Below are 17,032 nucleotides of genomic sequence, written 5' to 3'. Positions count from 1 at the left end.
CGCTCAAAGGCATCATGCTCAAAAGGGCGCAGGGACGTTGCCTGAGGCCACAGCGTGGACCTGGTGCAGAAGCGACAGCCTGGGATCTCCTGGCTGCCTCCCAGCCAGGGTGGAGCAGGCCAGGCCCTCTGCTGCTTTCTGGGACCGGCCCAGGTGGGGGGCTGCCCCAGTCATGGGCCTCGGCTTGGGCTGGGCGGCTTCAGAGCGCCTCGCGGAGGAGGGGGCGGGGGGGGCGGGGGACAGAAGCAGGAAGCAACGGTCTCTTTTCTCCCGCTGGACAAGCGCTTTCCTCCCAGCAGCTCGGAGACCCGATCGTGGGAGCCGGCCCGGCCTGGCAGAAAGCTCAGGAAAGGTTCGCTCGCCACCTGGTGGACAAATCCGGGCCCGCGCCGACTCAGGGGGCTTGGATGGGGTCGGTCCGGTGTCGGGAGGGCTGGGGGATGGGATGCGTGCGCTGCACCTGGCCACAGGTGAGTCCCGGGAGGGAATCTCCTGCGGAGGATCGGGCGGCGCGCTGACAGCCGCTGCAGAAGGAACATCTACCTGCGGCGCACCTGGAGCCCAGGAGCGGAGGCCAGCGATGTGGGGTTCCCATCAGTTCCCACTCTGGGCGGCCACGAGAGCACCGGGGTCTCCGCGGCCCCAAAGCGGCTCTTCCCCGTCGCGCCCAGCCAAGACTACGGCTCCCAGAATGCAACAGGGGGCGAGGGGGGGGCTCCTAGAGGCTGCCGGGAAGTGTAGTGCCGTTGGCGCCCCTCGAACTGGCAGGGACTCGCTTTCCCGGCAGCGGCGAGGCGGGCTCAGCGCGGAGCCCAGGAAGGGAGGCGGTTTGGGGACGCGGCAGGTGAGTCACCTTGGGCGGCGCAGGGCCGGCGCAGGGGCCCTTCCGAAGCCGTGTTGGGGGGGGGGGGGTTGCTGCGACCCGCCGGGCTGCCCTTGGCCCCCTGCGAGCCCTGACGCTCCTCCGGCGTTTCCGTTGCAGCTGCTCCAGCCGACCGGCCGATGCTGCCCTCCAGCCTGCCGGCGCTCCTCGGCCGTGCCCTCCGCAGTCCGGCCTTCTCCGCCGGACGGGCGGCGCTGAGCGGGGCGGCCCTGGAGAAGCCGGTGGAGTCGGGCATCCGGGCGAAGCTGCAGGCGGCGCTGGAGCCGCTCCACCTGGAGGTCATCAATGACAGCCACATGCACGCCGTGCCCCGCGGCTCCGAGACCCACTTCCGGGTGGTGGTGGCCAGCCGGCGCTTCGAGGGGCTCCCGCTCATCCACCGGCACCGGCTGGTCAACGATCTCCTGCAGGAAGAGCTGGCCGGGCCCGTCCACTCCCTCTCCATCCAGGCCAAGACCCCCCAGCAGTGGGAGAAGGGCGCCAAGGCCAGCCAGAGCCCCCAGTGCCTGGGAGGGGCCAAGCACGACCCGCAGGTGGCGGCCAAGTTAGGGAAGCCGACGGTGGAGGGCTAGATGGGGGGGGGGGGCCGAGGGCAGCCTCCTCCACGGGTCCCCACCACGCGCCTCGTCTTCCACCAGAGGCGATGCTCCTTCCGGGCTGAGCTGCCCAGAGCTGGCTGCCCTGCCCTAAAGGGGCCTGTGATGTCCGCTGAAGCTTATTAAATGCCTTGGCCTTTCCTCCCCTTGTCTGCTGTTTTGGGGGAGAGGGAGGTGGCTATTGGGGGGGGGGAGCTGTTCCTCCCCAGGTGAGGGAGAGAGGGTCGCGATTCCTCCCCCCCCCCTTGGCAAAGGGTTCCCAGGAAAGAACATTGGCTGAAACGGCAGCAGGGTGAAAGAGCCATTTGCTCCCTGGCATTCGGTTGCCCTGCGCTCTGGAGGAAATGTTGCTTCAATGGCCTCTTGCAGCTTAACCAGGCACCACCCCAGGAGGCTGCCAGGTGGGCAGGGAGGCCATGGCACAGGCTCAAAGCAGCATCCCTCATCGAGTAGGAGGGGTCTCAGTGGAACCTCAGAGGAGCCCCCATTCGGGCCGGCACTGGAGTTCCGCAACTCCCCATGAGGGACCCTCTTCCGCCCATAAGCCCCCACCCCTCCCAAAGGCTCAGCTTCCCCGCCAACTGATTTGGCTTCCTTTCCAAAGGTCCTCCTGGGGCTCCCTCCGAAAAGGTGGCCTGTGAAATGGACGATTCTGTCCGGTTATTAAAAAGCACACACACAACCAGGAAAGAACATCAGATTTTTCAATCTTTTATTTCCCTCCATTTTTTACATGGATTGTTGTTAACTACAAGTTCATCATGGTGGTTGTGGGAACATGGCTCGATTTAGCCAAGCATCCAGATTTCCTTCTCCGGTTGGACGATCTGTACACATATTAGCCAAAGCATCTTTTTTTCTTAAAAAAACAAACATCCACTGTTTCTCACAATGACATTTAAAATAACTCTCCTATCTAACCAGCATTCTTGGCTTCCTTGTTTATACAAAATGAAATGACCCAGAGGCTACAGCTGACCTTATGGGTTGTTTTCCCCCTGGTTTTTTAAAATTGTTGTTTACAAACATCTAAAAACTACACCACGGCACAAAGTTTTTGTCAGTTGGTTTTGCGCACAGACAGAGCTACGTATGGGTTGTGTCTTGGTTTTGTTCAGAAGCCCACCTACGCCGGGACAAGGGAGGGGGGCGCAAGCTAGGGGGGGCCTGGAAGCAGCAGCAGGGAGGGCGCGATTTCACTAGGTAAGGTCTGGTCCGCCAGGTGGGGAGAATTCAGCTTCCCCACCCTACAAGCAGATGTGGCCTTCTGCATCTGGAGAGGACCTTGGGAGAGGAAGAGACACCCGGCTGCTCTTCCCAATAAGGAAGGAACCACCATGGTTGCTGCAGGGGGTGAAAGGGACTGGGGCCATCCTCCCTAGTGGTCCCACCGTCAATTAGGAGGGGGGGGGAAGGGATGGGGTGCAGGGGGGGGGCTCCCATTTTGGTACAAGGTAGCAAAACGCACAAGGCTCGGAATCCTGCAACTAGGCAGCCTCTGAAGGATCGAATGCCCCCCCCCCAAAGCATCAGAGGCCCCATCCAGGGGCTTCGTTTGGTCCAAGATCCGGCTGCTGCGCTCGGCCAGCCGCTTCCTCCCCTTGGGGGGGGGGCATTTTCTGCTCTTTTGGTCTATTCAGGACAAATGCAAGGAGACGTTTCTGCTTAACTCCTCCCAGGTTGTGCTCGGATGCCCCAAAACCGATTTCCAGTGTTCAGTGGGGAAGAAGGCAGGAAGGGAGGCCTCCCCAGGCACCAGGCGAGTCCTGGCCTCACCTCCTTTTCTTTCAGGGTTTCTCTGCGTTTCCCTCCCCACTGAGGGGACTCGCCCACAGTCAGGCCAGGGGCCTCCTCTGGATCAGCCCAGAGGAGGGGAGGGAGGGAGGGGCCACCCCTTGAAAAGCACCATCGCAAACAGCGAGGGGAACACGCTGCAAGTTAAAACGCTCCTTATAAAACCTTTTTCCCAAGAAAAAGTTGTGCTGGGGCCTGTGTGTGTGTGTGCGTGTGCCTGCCCACTAGGCTTTGAGGGACGCTATGCCTCCAATTCAAACGCCAGCAGAGCCCAAAATTCACCTGCTTGTGTGTTTGTGTTGTGTGGATCCATGCTTCTAGCCCTCATTGTTAGCTATGGGAGATGTAGCTTTAGTTTACTGGACAAATAGAGAACTCATATTCACATATACACAAGTTTGTGGAAACTGTGATCTAGAAGCAGGAAAGGAGACTGCAGAATACAAGATTGTGTCTTATGTTTGCTAGCGCCTAGCTTGCAAAATGCCACCCAGCTCCCAGGGCTTGGCCGGCCCTCCCTTGGCTTCTCCGGCTGCCTTCACGCCTAGCGTGGCCCCGTGGGAGAAGGGATAGTGAGGAGAACTCAAAGAGCAAGTGAGCTTGTGGAAGAAAACTCAAGCGAAGACAGATTTCCCACTGAAATGGTACAACAAGACAGTCACAGTGTCTACAACGCTAAATCTCCCCCCGGGTGGGGGCAGGGATGGGGGCGGAAGAGTGCGGGGGGGGGCTCGCTCTCATTGCAGCACCTGCCCCCGGGTCTCCGGCAGCTTCAGGGCCAGGGAGCTGCCCACGGCCAGGGCTGCTGATGCCAGCAAAATGGGCACGGCTTTTGTGATGCCCACAAACGATGTGAAGATGCTGATGCCCAAAACCGCCGCCAGCTTGCAAAGAGCGTTGAGGAACCCAAACGCAGTAGTCCTGGAAGCAGGGAGGGGGAGGCCGTGAGGAGGAGGAGGAAGGGACAGTGGTAGGCTTTGGTGGGGGCAGAGCTTTCCCTGGGTCTCCCCGTCCCTTCTGATTCCGGGGGCCGGGAGGGATCCCCCTCCAGTCAAGGGTGAGCCCATGAGTGGCAGAAGCACAGAAGGGGCCCAAAGGAGCAGGGCCCCTTTCCAAACAGGCTCACGGAGGCAGCTAGAAGGGCCCTGGGCACCCAGATTGGGCAGAAAGCCACAGGCATTTTCGCCACGCCCCGTGTAGGTGAGACCCCTTCCCCAGCTCCCCTGGAGGGCAGGTCGGGGGAGCCTCACCTTCTGTCCGAGGGGTACAGCTCCACCGTGAGGACGTCCAGGGCGTTCCAGGAGGCAATGCTGACCCCACCAAACAAGCAGAGGAGGGCAATCATGGCTGACTCGCTGTTGCCGAAGGACAAGAAGAAGCAGCTGACGCAGGACATGACGCTCGAGCCGGCTGGGTTGGTCAGAGGAGGAGGAGGGGGAGGGGGGGGAGAAGCATTAGGTCCCCAGGGTCCCTTTCTAGACCTCACTGTAAAAGACAGGCAGGCTCAGGAGCCTTTTTGCCCGCACCCGGAGTCCCCATGGCTGGTTTCAAAGATCCTGCCGGGCCGCCTGGCAGCCACAGGCAGAGCTCAAAAGGAGCCCAGCACCACTCTGGAGCCTCAAGCAGCCCCCACCCCCACCCCCCCGCATGGCTGACCCTTGACAGCCAGTCCCAGAGCGGAAAAGGGGCCCCCAGGACCCCTGCTGAGAGGGAGGGCCGACCCCCCCCCCCAACGCTTGCCAAAAGGGGCCCCTCACCCAACATGCGAAGACGCCCGATCTTGTCCATCAGGAGCGCAGAGACGATGTTGCCCGGCAGCACCGCCAGGGTGCCCAGGAAGCTGACAAAGTAGATCATGTAAGCGTTGTTGTCGTCACTGAAGTCCAGCTGGCAGCCTTCCTTGTTGTGCAGGAAGGTGCTGTTGACGATCCGGCTGTCGATGAACTTGTACTCAAAGAGGTCTGGGGGGGGGGCGAGAGGCCCGGGCTTAGGCCCTAAAGAGACCCAGCAGATCCCCCCACCCCCTCTGCCGCCTGCTCAAGCCCTCGGCCCACCCATAACCTGGTTATGCCCGTGAGTGCCCGGCCGAGAGCTCCCGGGGCTCTCTGGGTGGCTTCTTGCAGGCTCTGCCAACAGCTCCCCCCTCGCCCACGGCGGCCTCTGTCTTCCCACGCTGGGAGACGCTCCTGAGCCGCCTCTTCCTCGCTCTCCAGTGGGGCGGAAAGGCAGCAGAGGCCGCGACTCCCCAGGGGATCTCAGGCTGGGGCAGCAGCAGCAGCAAAGCGCTTGAGCCGCTCTTGGGGGAAGCCCAGCTGAGGCAGGAGGGATGACGGAGGCTTCCCCAGGACCCCCCCCCCAGAGGCGCCCGGGAGCAGCTCTGCCCTCCCCACCCCCCCAGAGACGTCACCTGTGTTGTAGAAGACGGTGGCCAGGAAAGTGCAGTTCTTGAAGAAAGTATTGCTTGACGTGACGTCCTCAAAGTAGCACTCCTCGAACAGGGAGTCGATGAAGGAGACCGACTTCATCTTGAGGCCAATAAACCTGTCCGGGGGGGCGGGGGGGGGAAGGGGAGGTTGAGGATCCACTGGTTAATTCACACCTGCTGCTCCGTCCTAACGCGGCTTCTTCTGGCCTGGCAGGACGCCTGTCTCTACCTGCTCCAAAAAGCATCGCTGCTTTTGGAGACTCTGCTGGGAAAAGACCGGAGCTGGGCAGCCCAGATGAAGCCCCCAGCCTCATCTCTGCACCACCGAGGAAGCCTGTGCTGAGCCAGGGGGGGGAGGGGGGGGCAGCAAAGCCGGGTTGGCACCTACTTGTCGTTGAAGTACTCTCCCCGGCGGTGGATCTGGTTCTCCAAGGTGAAGTTGAAGGTGATGTGCCGGAAGGTCTCGTTGTTGAAGACCTTCGTGCGGGAGGCGTATTCCACATTCTGGAGGTGCTTAATCATGTCTGGGAACCAGACGGTCAGCCCATAGTAGCTGCCCGGGAGACCAAGCAGGTGGAGGAGGAGGAGGAGGAGGGGGGCAGACCGGAAAAGAAAGAACCAGAGAGGTTTGGGGACCCTCAATTGGAGAGAAGGGCTGGTTTTCCAGAACATCCCTTCTTCCCCAGTGGGATGTCAGGCAGGACCCCTCCCTGGGCAGGGGGTGGGACTCTGCGCAGCCCCCCCTAAGTGCAGCCGCCCAACCCTCAGCTCCTCCGGAGGGAAACGGTGGGAGGGAAGGCCCTGGGCCCCAAGGTGGCCTCCACCCGGCTCGTGCCCTGCTCCCCGGGGATGCTGCTGGTGGGCGGGAGGGGTGGGAGGCCGGCCTTTTACTCCTTAGAGCAGGGGTGCCCAAACCTGGGAACTTTAAGACTTGTGGACTTCAACTCCCAGGATTCCCTAGGAGTCTGGCTGGGGAATTCTGGGAGTTGAAGTCCACGAGCCTCCCTGCCTTAAACGTTACTCTCGGCTTCCCCGCATAGATTGGAGGCCTGGATTCTCTTTGCCACTCAATACTTCACGACGGGAGCCAAGCGGCCCAGGGTGGGCTTGTGAGGGAGGAGGAAGTAACCGAGGGGTTTTAGGCGAGGGGAGATGGGGGGAGGCTTTTCCATTATCAGCCCAGTGCAGAGAGGTCTGGGCCCGTCTTGTGTTCCAGAGAAGGGATCGATGCGTCTCCCTCCCTCCCTCAAGGCAGATCCAGCGGCAGGTGGCCTGACTCTCCCCCAGCGGGCTCACCTGAAGGACATGGTGAACCAGACGGCCATCATCATCAACGTCACCCGGCGGTACTCGGGAGCAAAGCACTGGTGAAAATTTGCCCAGACCTGTGGAAGGCGAGGGGACCCACTTGAAGCTTCCCGGTGTGGGACGCAGCAAGGGCCGCGAGGGGCTCGGCCGGCTTCTCCGGTGGGTCCTTTGGGGGGTGGCTGTCCTGGAGGCCTTTTGTGGAGGCCACGATCGGACTGCAACCTTCCCCCTCCCTGGCTGGTTTTATTGCCCAGCACGGCTCCCGCCCAAGGGAAGAAAAACCCAGCCATCCCACAAAACCTCCCCCCCCCCCCCCCGGACAACTGACCTGCTGAGAAAGATTCAGGAAGCGAACCATCCAGCGCCGGTACCAGGTGCCTGTGTCCGACTGGATCTCCACCAATTCGTCCTCCTGCTTGATTGTCTTGATGTGGGTCACCTGGGAGGGGATGGCAAAGGAGAGGTGAGGACCCTCGGGAATCCTCCAGAGGCCCCCTTGCCAAGAGAGCGGCAGGGAGGCTGGCAGGCGCAAAGGGGGCAGGAAGGGCTCCTACCGAGAAGACCCGTTCAGGGTGGCCTTTGGCCCTCATGTTGGTGTCATGGACCTGCTTCAGAACCATCCAGGCCTCGTCATGCTTGCCGTTCTGGAAAGAGGGAGACAGGGAGGCATCCAGCACCTTCCTTCCCGAGGGTCTCCCTCTGCCCCCTCCGAGAGAGCAGCTTTCCCCCCCGCAGGCCCAGCCCTTGCCCCCCACCCCCCGCATCGGCTGCAGAGGAAGCAGAGTCGGTGGGCATCTGGCAGTTCTTTCCGCCCTTGAAAGGGGGCACCGGGGTCTCCCTACCTCCAGGAAGAAGCGGGGGCTCTCGGGCATGCTGGTCAGGGCCCCGATGGCAAAGACCGAGGGGAAGGCGCAGACCAAGACGAAGACGCGCCAGCTGTGGAACTGGTAGGCGGATCCCATTTGGAAGCTCCACCCTGTGCAATGAGGGGGGGGGAGTGGTCGAGAGGAGGAATGTCCACTGCTAGAAACAGCCTCTACACCACCACCACCAACACCCCGCAAGATCCTGCCCCAGCTCCTCATCTGAGCCATGGAAGGCCACGGGGGGCCATCGGGGGCAACAACGGGCAAACCCTGGTTCTCCGAGCCCCAGGACGGCACCCCTGGAAGACACCTTCAGATTGGGGGGAAGGGACAAACCCTCCTGCTAGCTGCCCACCTCCGGGGGATGAGTGGGACAGCGACCGAGGAGCAATTTCCGTGGGCCCAGGGGAAATCCCAATCCCTGGGATGTGGGCCTGGAAAGCCAGCCAGGGCCCTGCGGCCAAGCTGAAAAGGCCCTCCCGATCCCACCGGTCCTCCGTGACTCACCGTAATGGGGGATGATGGCCCAGGCCATGGCGGAGGCGTAGATGCCGCCGATCATCCAGAACATGCAGAGCCAGCTGAGGTGCTCGCCCCGCTTCTCCTGGGCCAGGAACTCCGAGTAGTAGGAGAAAACGATGGGGATGGAGCCCCCGATGCTGGGAGGGGAGAGAGAGAGGTTTCAGAGGGGGACGGGGAGGACCAACGGAGGCCACACTGGGCCCCCTGCCGGCCCCAGGACTCTCTTCTGGCCCTGGGCGCCCTCGAACACACTGCTCTGTTTGGCTGGGGGAGGGTGCCCGGTTCACCCCCCACCACCACCACCACTGGGAAGCCAGCCCTGGCCCGGGATGGGGAGGAAAGCCCCCAGGGCCCCCTTACCCCACACCAGAGAGCAGTCGGCAGAAGAGGAAGGTGCCGTAGCCCTGTACGAAGGAGGAGAAGAAGGCAAAGACACTGTTGACCGAGAGCGACATCAGCAGGCACTGCCTGCGCCCCAGCCGGTCCGCCAGGCCGCCCCACAGGAAGGCCCCCACCATCATGCCCAGGTAGACAATCAGGCCTGCAGGAGAGAGACAGCAGGAGGGGGGGGGAGGAGGGGGGGGAGTTACAGCGTGGGAGCCACCTTCTGCAGGGAGCTTGGCAACCCTCTCTTTATTCTTGGGGAAAGGGCTGGCAGCCAGACAGACTCCGGCTCTAGGGAGGGGGGGGTAGTCTTGCATTTACACGGACTCTGCTGTCGAGCCAGGCTGAGGGCCAGGAGGGGAAGGGCCCTGTGGCGTCCAGAACTGGGCATGTGGGGATTCTTGCTACCTGCTGGCAGTCCAGAGTTAACCTCTCTGACACCGGCCAATTGTGCCCCCCTGCTGGGTACCTGGCGGCCTTGGCCTGGGCTCTGGCAGCATCTCCGTTGCCGTGAGGTAAGAGGGGGGCTGTGGGTCTTTCCGAGGGCTCCCTCTCACCCCTGGGACGGAGCTGCATGCTGTGCCCTGGTGGGGGGGGGCACCCCCGCCCTCTTCTGTGGCTTCACCCAGCCTTTTCAGGGAGGAAGTGGGGGTGGGGCTGGCTTTTTGAGCTCTCAGGCAGCTGACCGAATGGCCCAGCCTTGAACCACAGGGCTGGCGGGTGACCAGGGGCCAGGAGAGGAGACGGCCCCCCTCCGCCTGAGCTATTGCAGGCGGCCCCCATCAAGGAGCCTCCCTGTGGTCCGGAACAGGCCTTGCTCTGCTTGTTGGGCGAGTCTGTCCTCCAGTCCCGTCCTCTGCTGAGCCCACCCTGCCCACCTTCTCCAGCCACCCTGGCTGCCAGGGAGCCCAAAGGCTTTGGAAGGCGGCCTCCCTGGTGGCTGATCTGATTAGGCCCAGAGCAGAGGAGGAGCGCCTGGCTCACTTGCCCAGCCCAAACCCGAAGGCAGTGGAGTTCTGCTGCTGCTGCCCCACTCCTGCCTGACCTTTCCCACCCGAAGTGGGGAGGAAGGCCGGCTCTGCCGCACTGCGGTGTTGTCGCATGGAGATCTGGCCCCACAACTGCCTCCAAAGACACTGCCCCCCCCCCTCGATTTCTCACCCCCAGCCTCCTCCTCCTCCTCCGCCCGGCATCCCTCTTCCTTTCTGGAGAATGTAATTTTGCCTGCGCTGCTCTCCCTCCCCGCCTGGCCTCCCTTGCAGCGCCCCAAAGCAGCAAGGAGATAAGCTGGGGAGGGGGCTGGTCTCTCTGCACAGAGCGGCTAAGATGGAGAAGGGGAAGATGAGTCACCCGGCAGGCAGTGCTGGAGCCTTCGTCAGCAGCAGCAGCAGCCGCAGCTGGTCCCCGACTGAGTCACAGAGCTGCCTGGGAGCTGCTGTCCCTGCAGCAGCCAAGGGGCTTCCATCCCTCCCAGGAGGTGATGCCCCCGTACTTGGGGTCACTGCCTGGGGGAGAATCGCTGCTGCTGCTGCCTTTGTCAGTGCCTTCTCTGATCAAATGGACACGGAAACACCTCTTTGGCCCACAGGCCGCTTCAACAGAGAGGCGCTAGGAAATGGTCAGTACTGATCAGAACAGGGCAAGGGACCCACCAGTACAGACCCCCGGTGGGAGCTCAGCCAGCTGGACGGCTGGACCCTGATCTCCTTGACCTCCTCGGCCTGTGTGTGGAGAACAGCCATTTCCTCCCTGAATGTATTTAACTTCTTTTTCAAAACTATCCGGTGGCCCTAACGGCATGGTTTATAAAATGAAGGAATCCCTGCATAGCAGGAGCCGGCATTTTAGGGGAGAATGAAAACTTACAGCATTGTCCTCCCTGCTGTGCTGGTTTTCCATGGGATTTGTGTCTCCTTACACTCAACACAGAGCAGTCATACAATCCCAAAGTGCAAAGTGGTGTTATAACTTGCAAGCACAACAGCTCTTCTTTACGGACTCTCAGGCCTGTCCCCAGATACATACGCACGGAGGAGTCAAACTTTGCGCAACCATCCACTATGCTCTCAATCTGTCTGATCCCATAAAGATTGTACTGGTGGCAAGAGAGTGCTATATAATCTGAAAGTTTGCAACGAATACTTTCTGCTGCCAGAAAATTAGCAGTGCCAACTCCACAACTCATTCCACATGAACTGGGATGACTTTCTTCAGGGCTGCAAATTTCTTGCTATAAATTATTATGCCTCTTCCCTAGCTGCAAATATTCCTTAACTGGGAATCACTCTTGGTGGAAGTATATGTGGCTGAAGGTAAACCTTTTATCAAGTTTCGGGTTGCAATAAATAGGATGATTTAAAAAAAAAACCACCTGTTTCCCATCTCAACTCTAGCAGAGAGCATCGTCTCTCTCTTTTCCATGATGCTCTGTGAAACCCTAGGACTTGGGTGGGGGGAGTTAACCATGCTCATCATCTATCGTCTTCTGAAATGAGAAAAAACTCAATCTACACCCGAAAACACGATTGGGGCAGCCCCCTTCCAAGGTCATCCCAAGAGGCCAAAGCTTCCAGGAGATCTGCCAGTCCCTCACTACGTCGCGCCCTCCCTGGGGGACTTACCCAGCATGCCTTTATTGGAGTCTGACAAGCACATGTCTTTCTCAGCACTGGGGAGGACAAAGCCGACCACAAAAATCTCCACTCCGTCAGCCATGAGAGCCAGTCCGAGCACAAAGTAGAGCGTCCACTGGAACTTCCCATGTCCGCACTCCTGTAGGATGAGCTCATACTGCTGGGAAAGCTCCTCCTTCTCCTTCTTCTTGTCTCCTTCCAGGTCGTCAAAGTCTCTGAACTCACTGGCTACCTCCGGCCCGGCCGCCAGCCGCTCCCCCCCTTTCAGGGAATCATTCCGGGGGATTCCCTGGTACTCCCCCTCGTAGATCTCGTCGTCTTCATCGTGGCCTTCCGTAGCATCGCTGGAGGCCCCCTCATCGTCAACCGAGGGCTCCCCACGGTAGTATCCATCCTGGGGCTGATAGTCGTCATCGTCCTCTTCCTCGAAGCGAGCGTAGGAGCGCTTGGTGTACTCGTCCTGCACGCGGTCCACCCCCTTCCCCACCTTCTTGGTTGTGTGCTTCTTCACCTCCTTGGCGATGTCTTTTGCGCCACGGATGAAGGCGGTCCGGTCTCTGAAGCCTTCGTCCATGACTCCCACCAGCCCTTCGGGCCTTGAGATGAAAGGAGGAGGAGGAGGAGGAGGAGGAGGAAGGTGCTGGGGACGGGGCCCGTGTGTGCGTGTGTGTGCTGTATTCAGCTCCTCCTTTTGGCAAAGGCTCCCCCTTGGAGGTCCAGCTCTTCAAGGGTGGGGACCCATCTGCCTGAGCCCTGGCTTCTGCTTCGGGGGGGGAGGCGGCAGTGGCTGCCCAGGGGGCAAGGCAGAGGGGGCTCTGCGGGGCTGACTGACAGTGACCCTGCAAAGGAAGGAAAGGGAGGGGTTGGTAAAAGAAGACAGAAGGTCAGGTGGAAGCCCGGTGGCTCAAGGCAGCTCAGGTGACCAAAGGGACCAGATGGGGAGATGGTGCCCTCGCTCAGCCCCGGGAAGCTGGGGGCAAAGAGGAAATCTTTTTTGAAAATGGGGCCAAGGAAACTGCAGAGGTCTCTCCAGGTGCTGGCAGGAATCAAAAGGGACTTGAAGGCACACATTTAAATCAATAAATAAAATAAGCGGCACCTATTGGGACGCTTGTTCAATACAGGTAGTCGAGGTTGGGACATTCCTCCCATAGATCCGTTGGCGACCTCCCCCGGCTGTTCCCGGATGAATCCCGTGTGTCCTTCCCTTTCCAATCCCAGGCAAGGAACCCCAATGAAACTCAAAGGGCCGTGGATCTTTGTTATCCCACCCCACAGCCCCCACCCCAGACACAAACACCTGGGAGGACAGGGCCACTTCTTGAACCGGGGGCGGGGGGGGGGCTTTGGAAGAGCAGAAGGAGCCAAAAGGAGTTTGAGTGGAAGAAGAAAACGGTCCCTTTGCCAAATGGTCTCCTCTCTCTCTCCCAGCAGGCTATTTTTAATCTCTGGCGGCAGAAGTGGCTCTGGGAGTAGGAGAGAAGCCCGGCTGAGACCCAGGAGGCGAGAGGTGGCTCTCCAAGGTCTCTGGCAAACCCGGGGATCCTCTTCCTAATTTGGGGGCTGGGAGAGCAAGGGAGCCTCGCTTATTTTGCCTCACTTTCTTATCTTTCCAGCCCCAGTTTTTTATTTCCTTCTGCATCAGTTTGGGATTGAAGAAAAAAACACTTTCCCACTGGAATGCAATCTCCCCCCCCCCATTGGCACTTCAAAGGGGGACACGCGGCCTCCTTCGCTGGATTCCAGATTACACAGCTTCACCCGGCAAGGTGCCCCCGAGAGGCCTCCTCCAGGACTGGCAAGAACTAGCAGGGGGGGGGAGGGTCTGTGGGGCCTGGGTGCTGCGGGGGGGGGGGGGGAGGTCTGCCCCAACACACAGGAGGGAGGTGGAAGAACCCCTCCCTCGGAACCCCTTCCCCAAGGACGGCCTGTGGGGGAAAGGCAGCGATGCGACCTGCCTTCTAGGCCCACCCCAGGAGGCCCACAGCGAGGCCAGTCTTCTGCACCTCCAAACCTGCAGGACTACAACTCCCATCCCCACCAGGTCGGCCTCTGTTGGCCTCAGCAGGACTTGCTCCTGGGATGGGAGGCATCTCAGCCACCTGGGATGCCTGTGAGGGAGGCTCCCACTCACACGCCTCACCTTGAAGGCAGCCAAGGTGGGCCTGCAGCCTTGGGGAAGCCCCGGCTCTGCCTCCTTAGCAGCCTATCAAGGGGAAGAGAGCCCCACCCCACCCCCGCTTTGGCTCCCTAAAGGCCCCAGATTTCCACCAGGTTTTGGGTTCCCTGCAGTCCGACCGAAAGGGTCGGGAACGGAATCGGTCATTTGCATAGCTCCACCCCTCCTCTAAACAGCCCCGCCCCAGGTGAGCAGATTTTTCCAAAAGGGGGAAGGGGAGGAACCATTTCAATCCCCCCCCCCGATCTCCCCCATGCCCATGGGGCTTATTTTAAGGAGTAGCCGCATTCTGAGCTTGTACGGAGCGCAGTTGCCTACGCGACGCAGGTCGGATTCCAGGGTCGCTCCTAAGGGAACGCTTGCTCGGCCTTGCGCGGGGCTCAGGACCCCTCTCCTCGTTCGCGCAACCTGAAGCCCGCAGACCTGGGCATTTTCGCGGCCTCCTTCAAACGTTTGCCCCCAAACACGCGTTCTACGTGGGGACGGAACTCTTGTGCTAATTGGCAGGGAACGACCCCCCCCCCCCAAATGCACACCTAGAGCTGGGAAACCGCGCCCGCGTTCCTCGCCCCCACCGGGAAAGGCCTCTCCCGCCTCAGTCCGGCCAAAGCGGGACCTCGTCGCCAGCCCGGCCATAGCCGCTCGCAGAGCCCGAGCGATCCGACCCGGCAGCTGCCTCCCTAGCCTGGCGGGGGCCCCTCGCTCGCTCGAAAACCAGCTAGATTAGCCCGTTCCATTTATTTAAATACGCAGAGACGTCGGGCTACGTCTCGGGTCCCATGGTTCCGAAGGGGAATCACGCCGGCTGTGAGCGATGGGGAGGGTAGTCCAGTTGATTGTGGGCTGGGGTCCGCAATCGGGGCGAGGCGAGCAAACGTGGGAGTCCCGACCCCCCCTTTTTCCTTCCAGTGCCTCCTTCCCCTTCGGCGCCGTCCTTTGGGTGGGGGCCTCCGAGACCAGAGAGACGCTTCTTTCGTAACCATCCTCCCCCCCCCCGCAAGAACCTATTTTTAATTTGCAGGACCGACGGAACCATCAGTTCCTCCGCGCTGCCGGCACCACAGAGACCGCCGGCTTCATGCGCTTTGGACGGGGGAGGGCGATCTCGGAGCCCGCTTGGCCCCCTCCCAATTATTGTCGGCCTAAAACCATCCCGGCTACCTGGGGATGATGAGCGAAAGGGGAAGAGCCCCAGCCCCCTCCCTGCGCTCGCCCCCCGCCCCGGCTCCAAGGTCATTTTCTCTGCCGCCACTGCCGCCGCCTCAACGGCTTTCTTCCTCCGGGCAGCCCCGGCCGTGGCGGAGCATCGCCTCGGGGACCGCAATCCTGCAGCAGCCAGGGCCGGAGCGCTCCCGCAGGGCGAGCCCGCAGGGGGAAGGGGCTCCAAGGCGCGGGAGAAGCCGCACGCGGGCGGAGGGAGGCCAAGGTTTCCCAGGACAAAATGGCTACACGGTGGGAGAAACGGCGCTGGCATCCCCCGCGGCCGGCCTCGACGCCCCCAGCCCTCCTTTGGCTCACCTCACTCCCGCGGTACCCGGCCCGTTCGCAGCCAGGCAAGCGCTCGCTCCCCCCGCCGCCGCCGCCGCACGCTGCTGCTGCTGCTGCAACCGCCTAAGAGACGCAGGGGGGGCAGCGGCGGCGGCGGCGGAGCTAGAGCGCTAAGGCTGCTGCGCCCCTCCACTCACGGGAGAGTCCATTGTGGCACGGAGGGGAAGGGGACGGGGACGACAGCCCGGCCGGAGCAGGACTGGGCTGCGTCGGGGTCCCGCTTTCCTCGCCTCCCAGCTGAGTCCCTCTCAGCCCTGCGCCCCGAGAGAGGGAAAGCGGTCCGAGGAAGGCAAAGGAGGCGACTTACCGAGTCCCCGTTTGCGCTGTTTCTTCTCTTGCGCTTCTTCCAAGCAAGCTTCTTTAAAAGGCGGCCGCCAGGCGAGTGGCTGGAGGACGAAACCGAGTCACGCCAGCCAGCAAGCCTGGAACAGCAGCGATGCTCTGCCCTGCGGGGGTCTCTCCCCCCCCTCTGTCGCGACCCTCTTTTTCTTTACATCAGCAGTTTCTGGCCAAAGGACCCTCCTCACATAAGCCAATGGCCCTCTGGTTTCTGGGCACCGTAACCCCAACCCAGCAGTGTGGAAGGGCTTTCACGGGTCAGGCTCTTCCCTTGGTCTGGAGGGCCCTCCAAGGGCCCTCAGCTGCTGCAGAAATGCCCGAGGGTACCTGGGCTTTGTCTGGAGCAAGTCACAGCCCCCAGCTCAGGCTGGCAGCTTGCCTGAGGTGGGTGGGGCAGCTTTGATCATGGTGCCAGAAGGGGGCCAAGACTGGCTGAGGGTCTGGGAGAAGTCCTGGATGGAGGTGCACAGATGGCCGCACTCTGTCAGGGCGAGGCCGCCCTGCGTATCCCACAGGTGGTGGTGGGGGTCTTGCTGCCCAGAAGTGAAGTGCATCTTAGTGGAAGGGAGATGCCCCGAGATGGGCGGTGGGGGGAGGGAGGGAGAGGAGCGAGCTAAAGGTCAGAAGCCAGGAGGAGGGTGGATCCTCTGGCTTTAATTCCTTTCATGTCCTTCCCACATGTGGCCAAAGGAAAACCCTGCACTTCCAGAGAGAGATTCCAGGATGCCCTCTGAAGCCGCCTGTTTTGCATCTAGGAAAGGGCTTGTCTCTTTTCTCTCCCCCGGGGGGGGGGGGCATCACTGGCCCAGGCCCAACCCAAGTTGGAATTGCTGCACAATCCGCCCCCTGGGCCACCCAGGAGGTCCCCACCGGATGCTCCCCCCTCCCGGATCTTGGCCTGCTTATCCCACACCCTTGGGAGGCGCCAGGGGGGGGTGGGGGCCTCTTTGCAAAGCAGCAGAGTCCTCTCCGCTCCTCTTCCAGGACAGACCTAGTTCACACACACACACACAAGATATTGTTCAGAGTTGGGTTGTTGTGAGCCCATCTGAAGGCTTTCCTCTGGAAGAAGACCCAGGAGCTGCCAGGATCCCTACGCCTGCTGCTGCCCAAATGAGCTGCCAGGTACATGCGCTGCTGGTGGGCACACCGGATGCCTAGAAATAGGCTCAGCATGCACTGCAGTGTTTGTGCCAGAGTTGTGACCTCTAGTGGCGGCAAGATCCTAACAATTGTGTGCTTGGCGTGGCTTTGTTTTTCAAGGAGATGTGGCTCAGAGCAAAGAGCAATTGGCGGGATGCTATTCAATGTTCGTTTGGGTATTTAAGAAACGTTAAGCTGAAGATAAAGCTTTATTACTGCAGCCAATCAGGCTCCTTCAGCACGCTTGGCTGAAACAGGCAAGCTTCCATCTATTTACTCTGAGCCTCAGTCCATCCCTTTATCTTTCTGGCCGGAGAGCTTAAGAAAAGGGCGAACTATTCAGAAAACTGCCCCTTGGAAATGTTTTTCAGAGAGGTCCAAGTCCATTTCTCACATCAACTGTCTTCTTCCA

General features: G+C 60.9%; 2 protein-coding genes across 3 annotated transcripts; one reads left to right on the top strand and one right to left on the bottom strand.

Annotated features, from left to right (window-relative positions):
• The first annotated feature begins 240 nt into the window (after positions 1-240).
• BOLA1 (bolA family member 1) lies at positions 241-1,621 on the top strand. Of its 2 annotated transcripts, none has more exons than XM_032233901.1 (2): positions 241-352; positions 983-1,621. In XM_032233901.1, exon 2 carries the CDS (start codon positions 1,003-1,005, stop codon positions 1,453-1,455), a length of 453 nt encoding a protein of 150 aa, XP_032089792.1. In that variant the 5' UTR covers positions 241-352; positions 983-1,002; the 3' UTR covers positions 1,456-1,621. The 2 variants fall into 2 exon arrangements, with proteins under 2 accessions (XP_032089792.1, XP_032089791.1); XM_032233900.1 differs by lacking the exon at positions 241-352 and adding an exon at positions 735-844.
• Positions 1,622-3,416: 1,795 nt separating this feature from the next.
• On the bottom strand, positions 3,417-11,985 carry SV2A (synaptic vesicle glycoprotein 2A). Its single transcript, XM_032233863.1, has 12 exons — positions 11,400-11,985; positions 8,755-8,935; positions 8,380-8,531; positions 7,849-7,982; positions 7,561-7,650; positions 7,335-7,445; positions 6,995-7,083; positions 6,087-6,251; positions 5,681-5,814; positions 5,031-5,234; positions 4,524-4,683; positions 3,417-4,194 (listed from the first exon to the last, which is right to left on the bottom strand). The coding sequence occupies exons 1-12, from the start codon at positions 11,983-11,985 to the stop codon at positions 4,011-4,013; spliced, it is 2,190 nt and encodes a 729-aa protein (XP_032089754.1). The 3' UTR covers positions 3,417-4,010.
• Positions 11,986-17,032: the final 5,047 nt, after the last annotated feature.

This window comes from Thamnophis elegans, chromosome 17, assembly GCF_009769535.1.
Source record: "Thamnophis elegans isolate rThaEle1 chromosome 17, rThaEle1.pri, whole genome shotgun sequence".
In the NCBI taxonomy this organism is placed as follows: domain Eukaryota; kingdom Metazoa; phylum Chordata; class Lepidosauria; order Squamata; family Colubridae; genus Thamnophis; species Thamnophis elegans.
The sequence above is the reverse complement of the archived record's forward strand: the minus strand, read 5'-3'. Positions and strand labels throughout refer to the sequence as shown.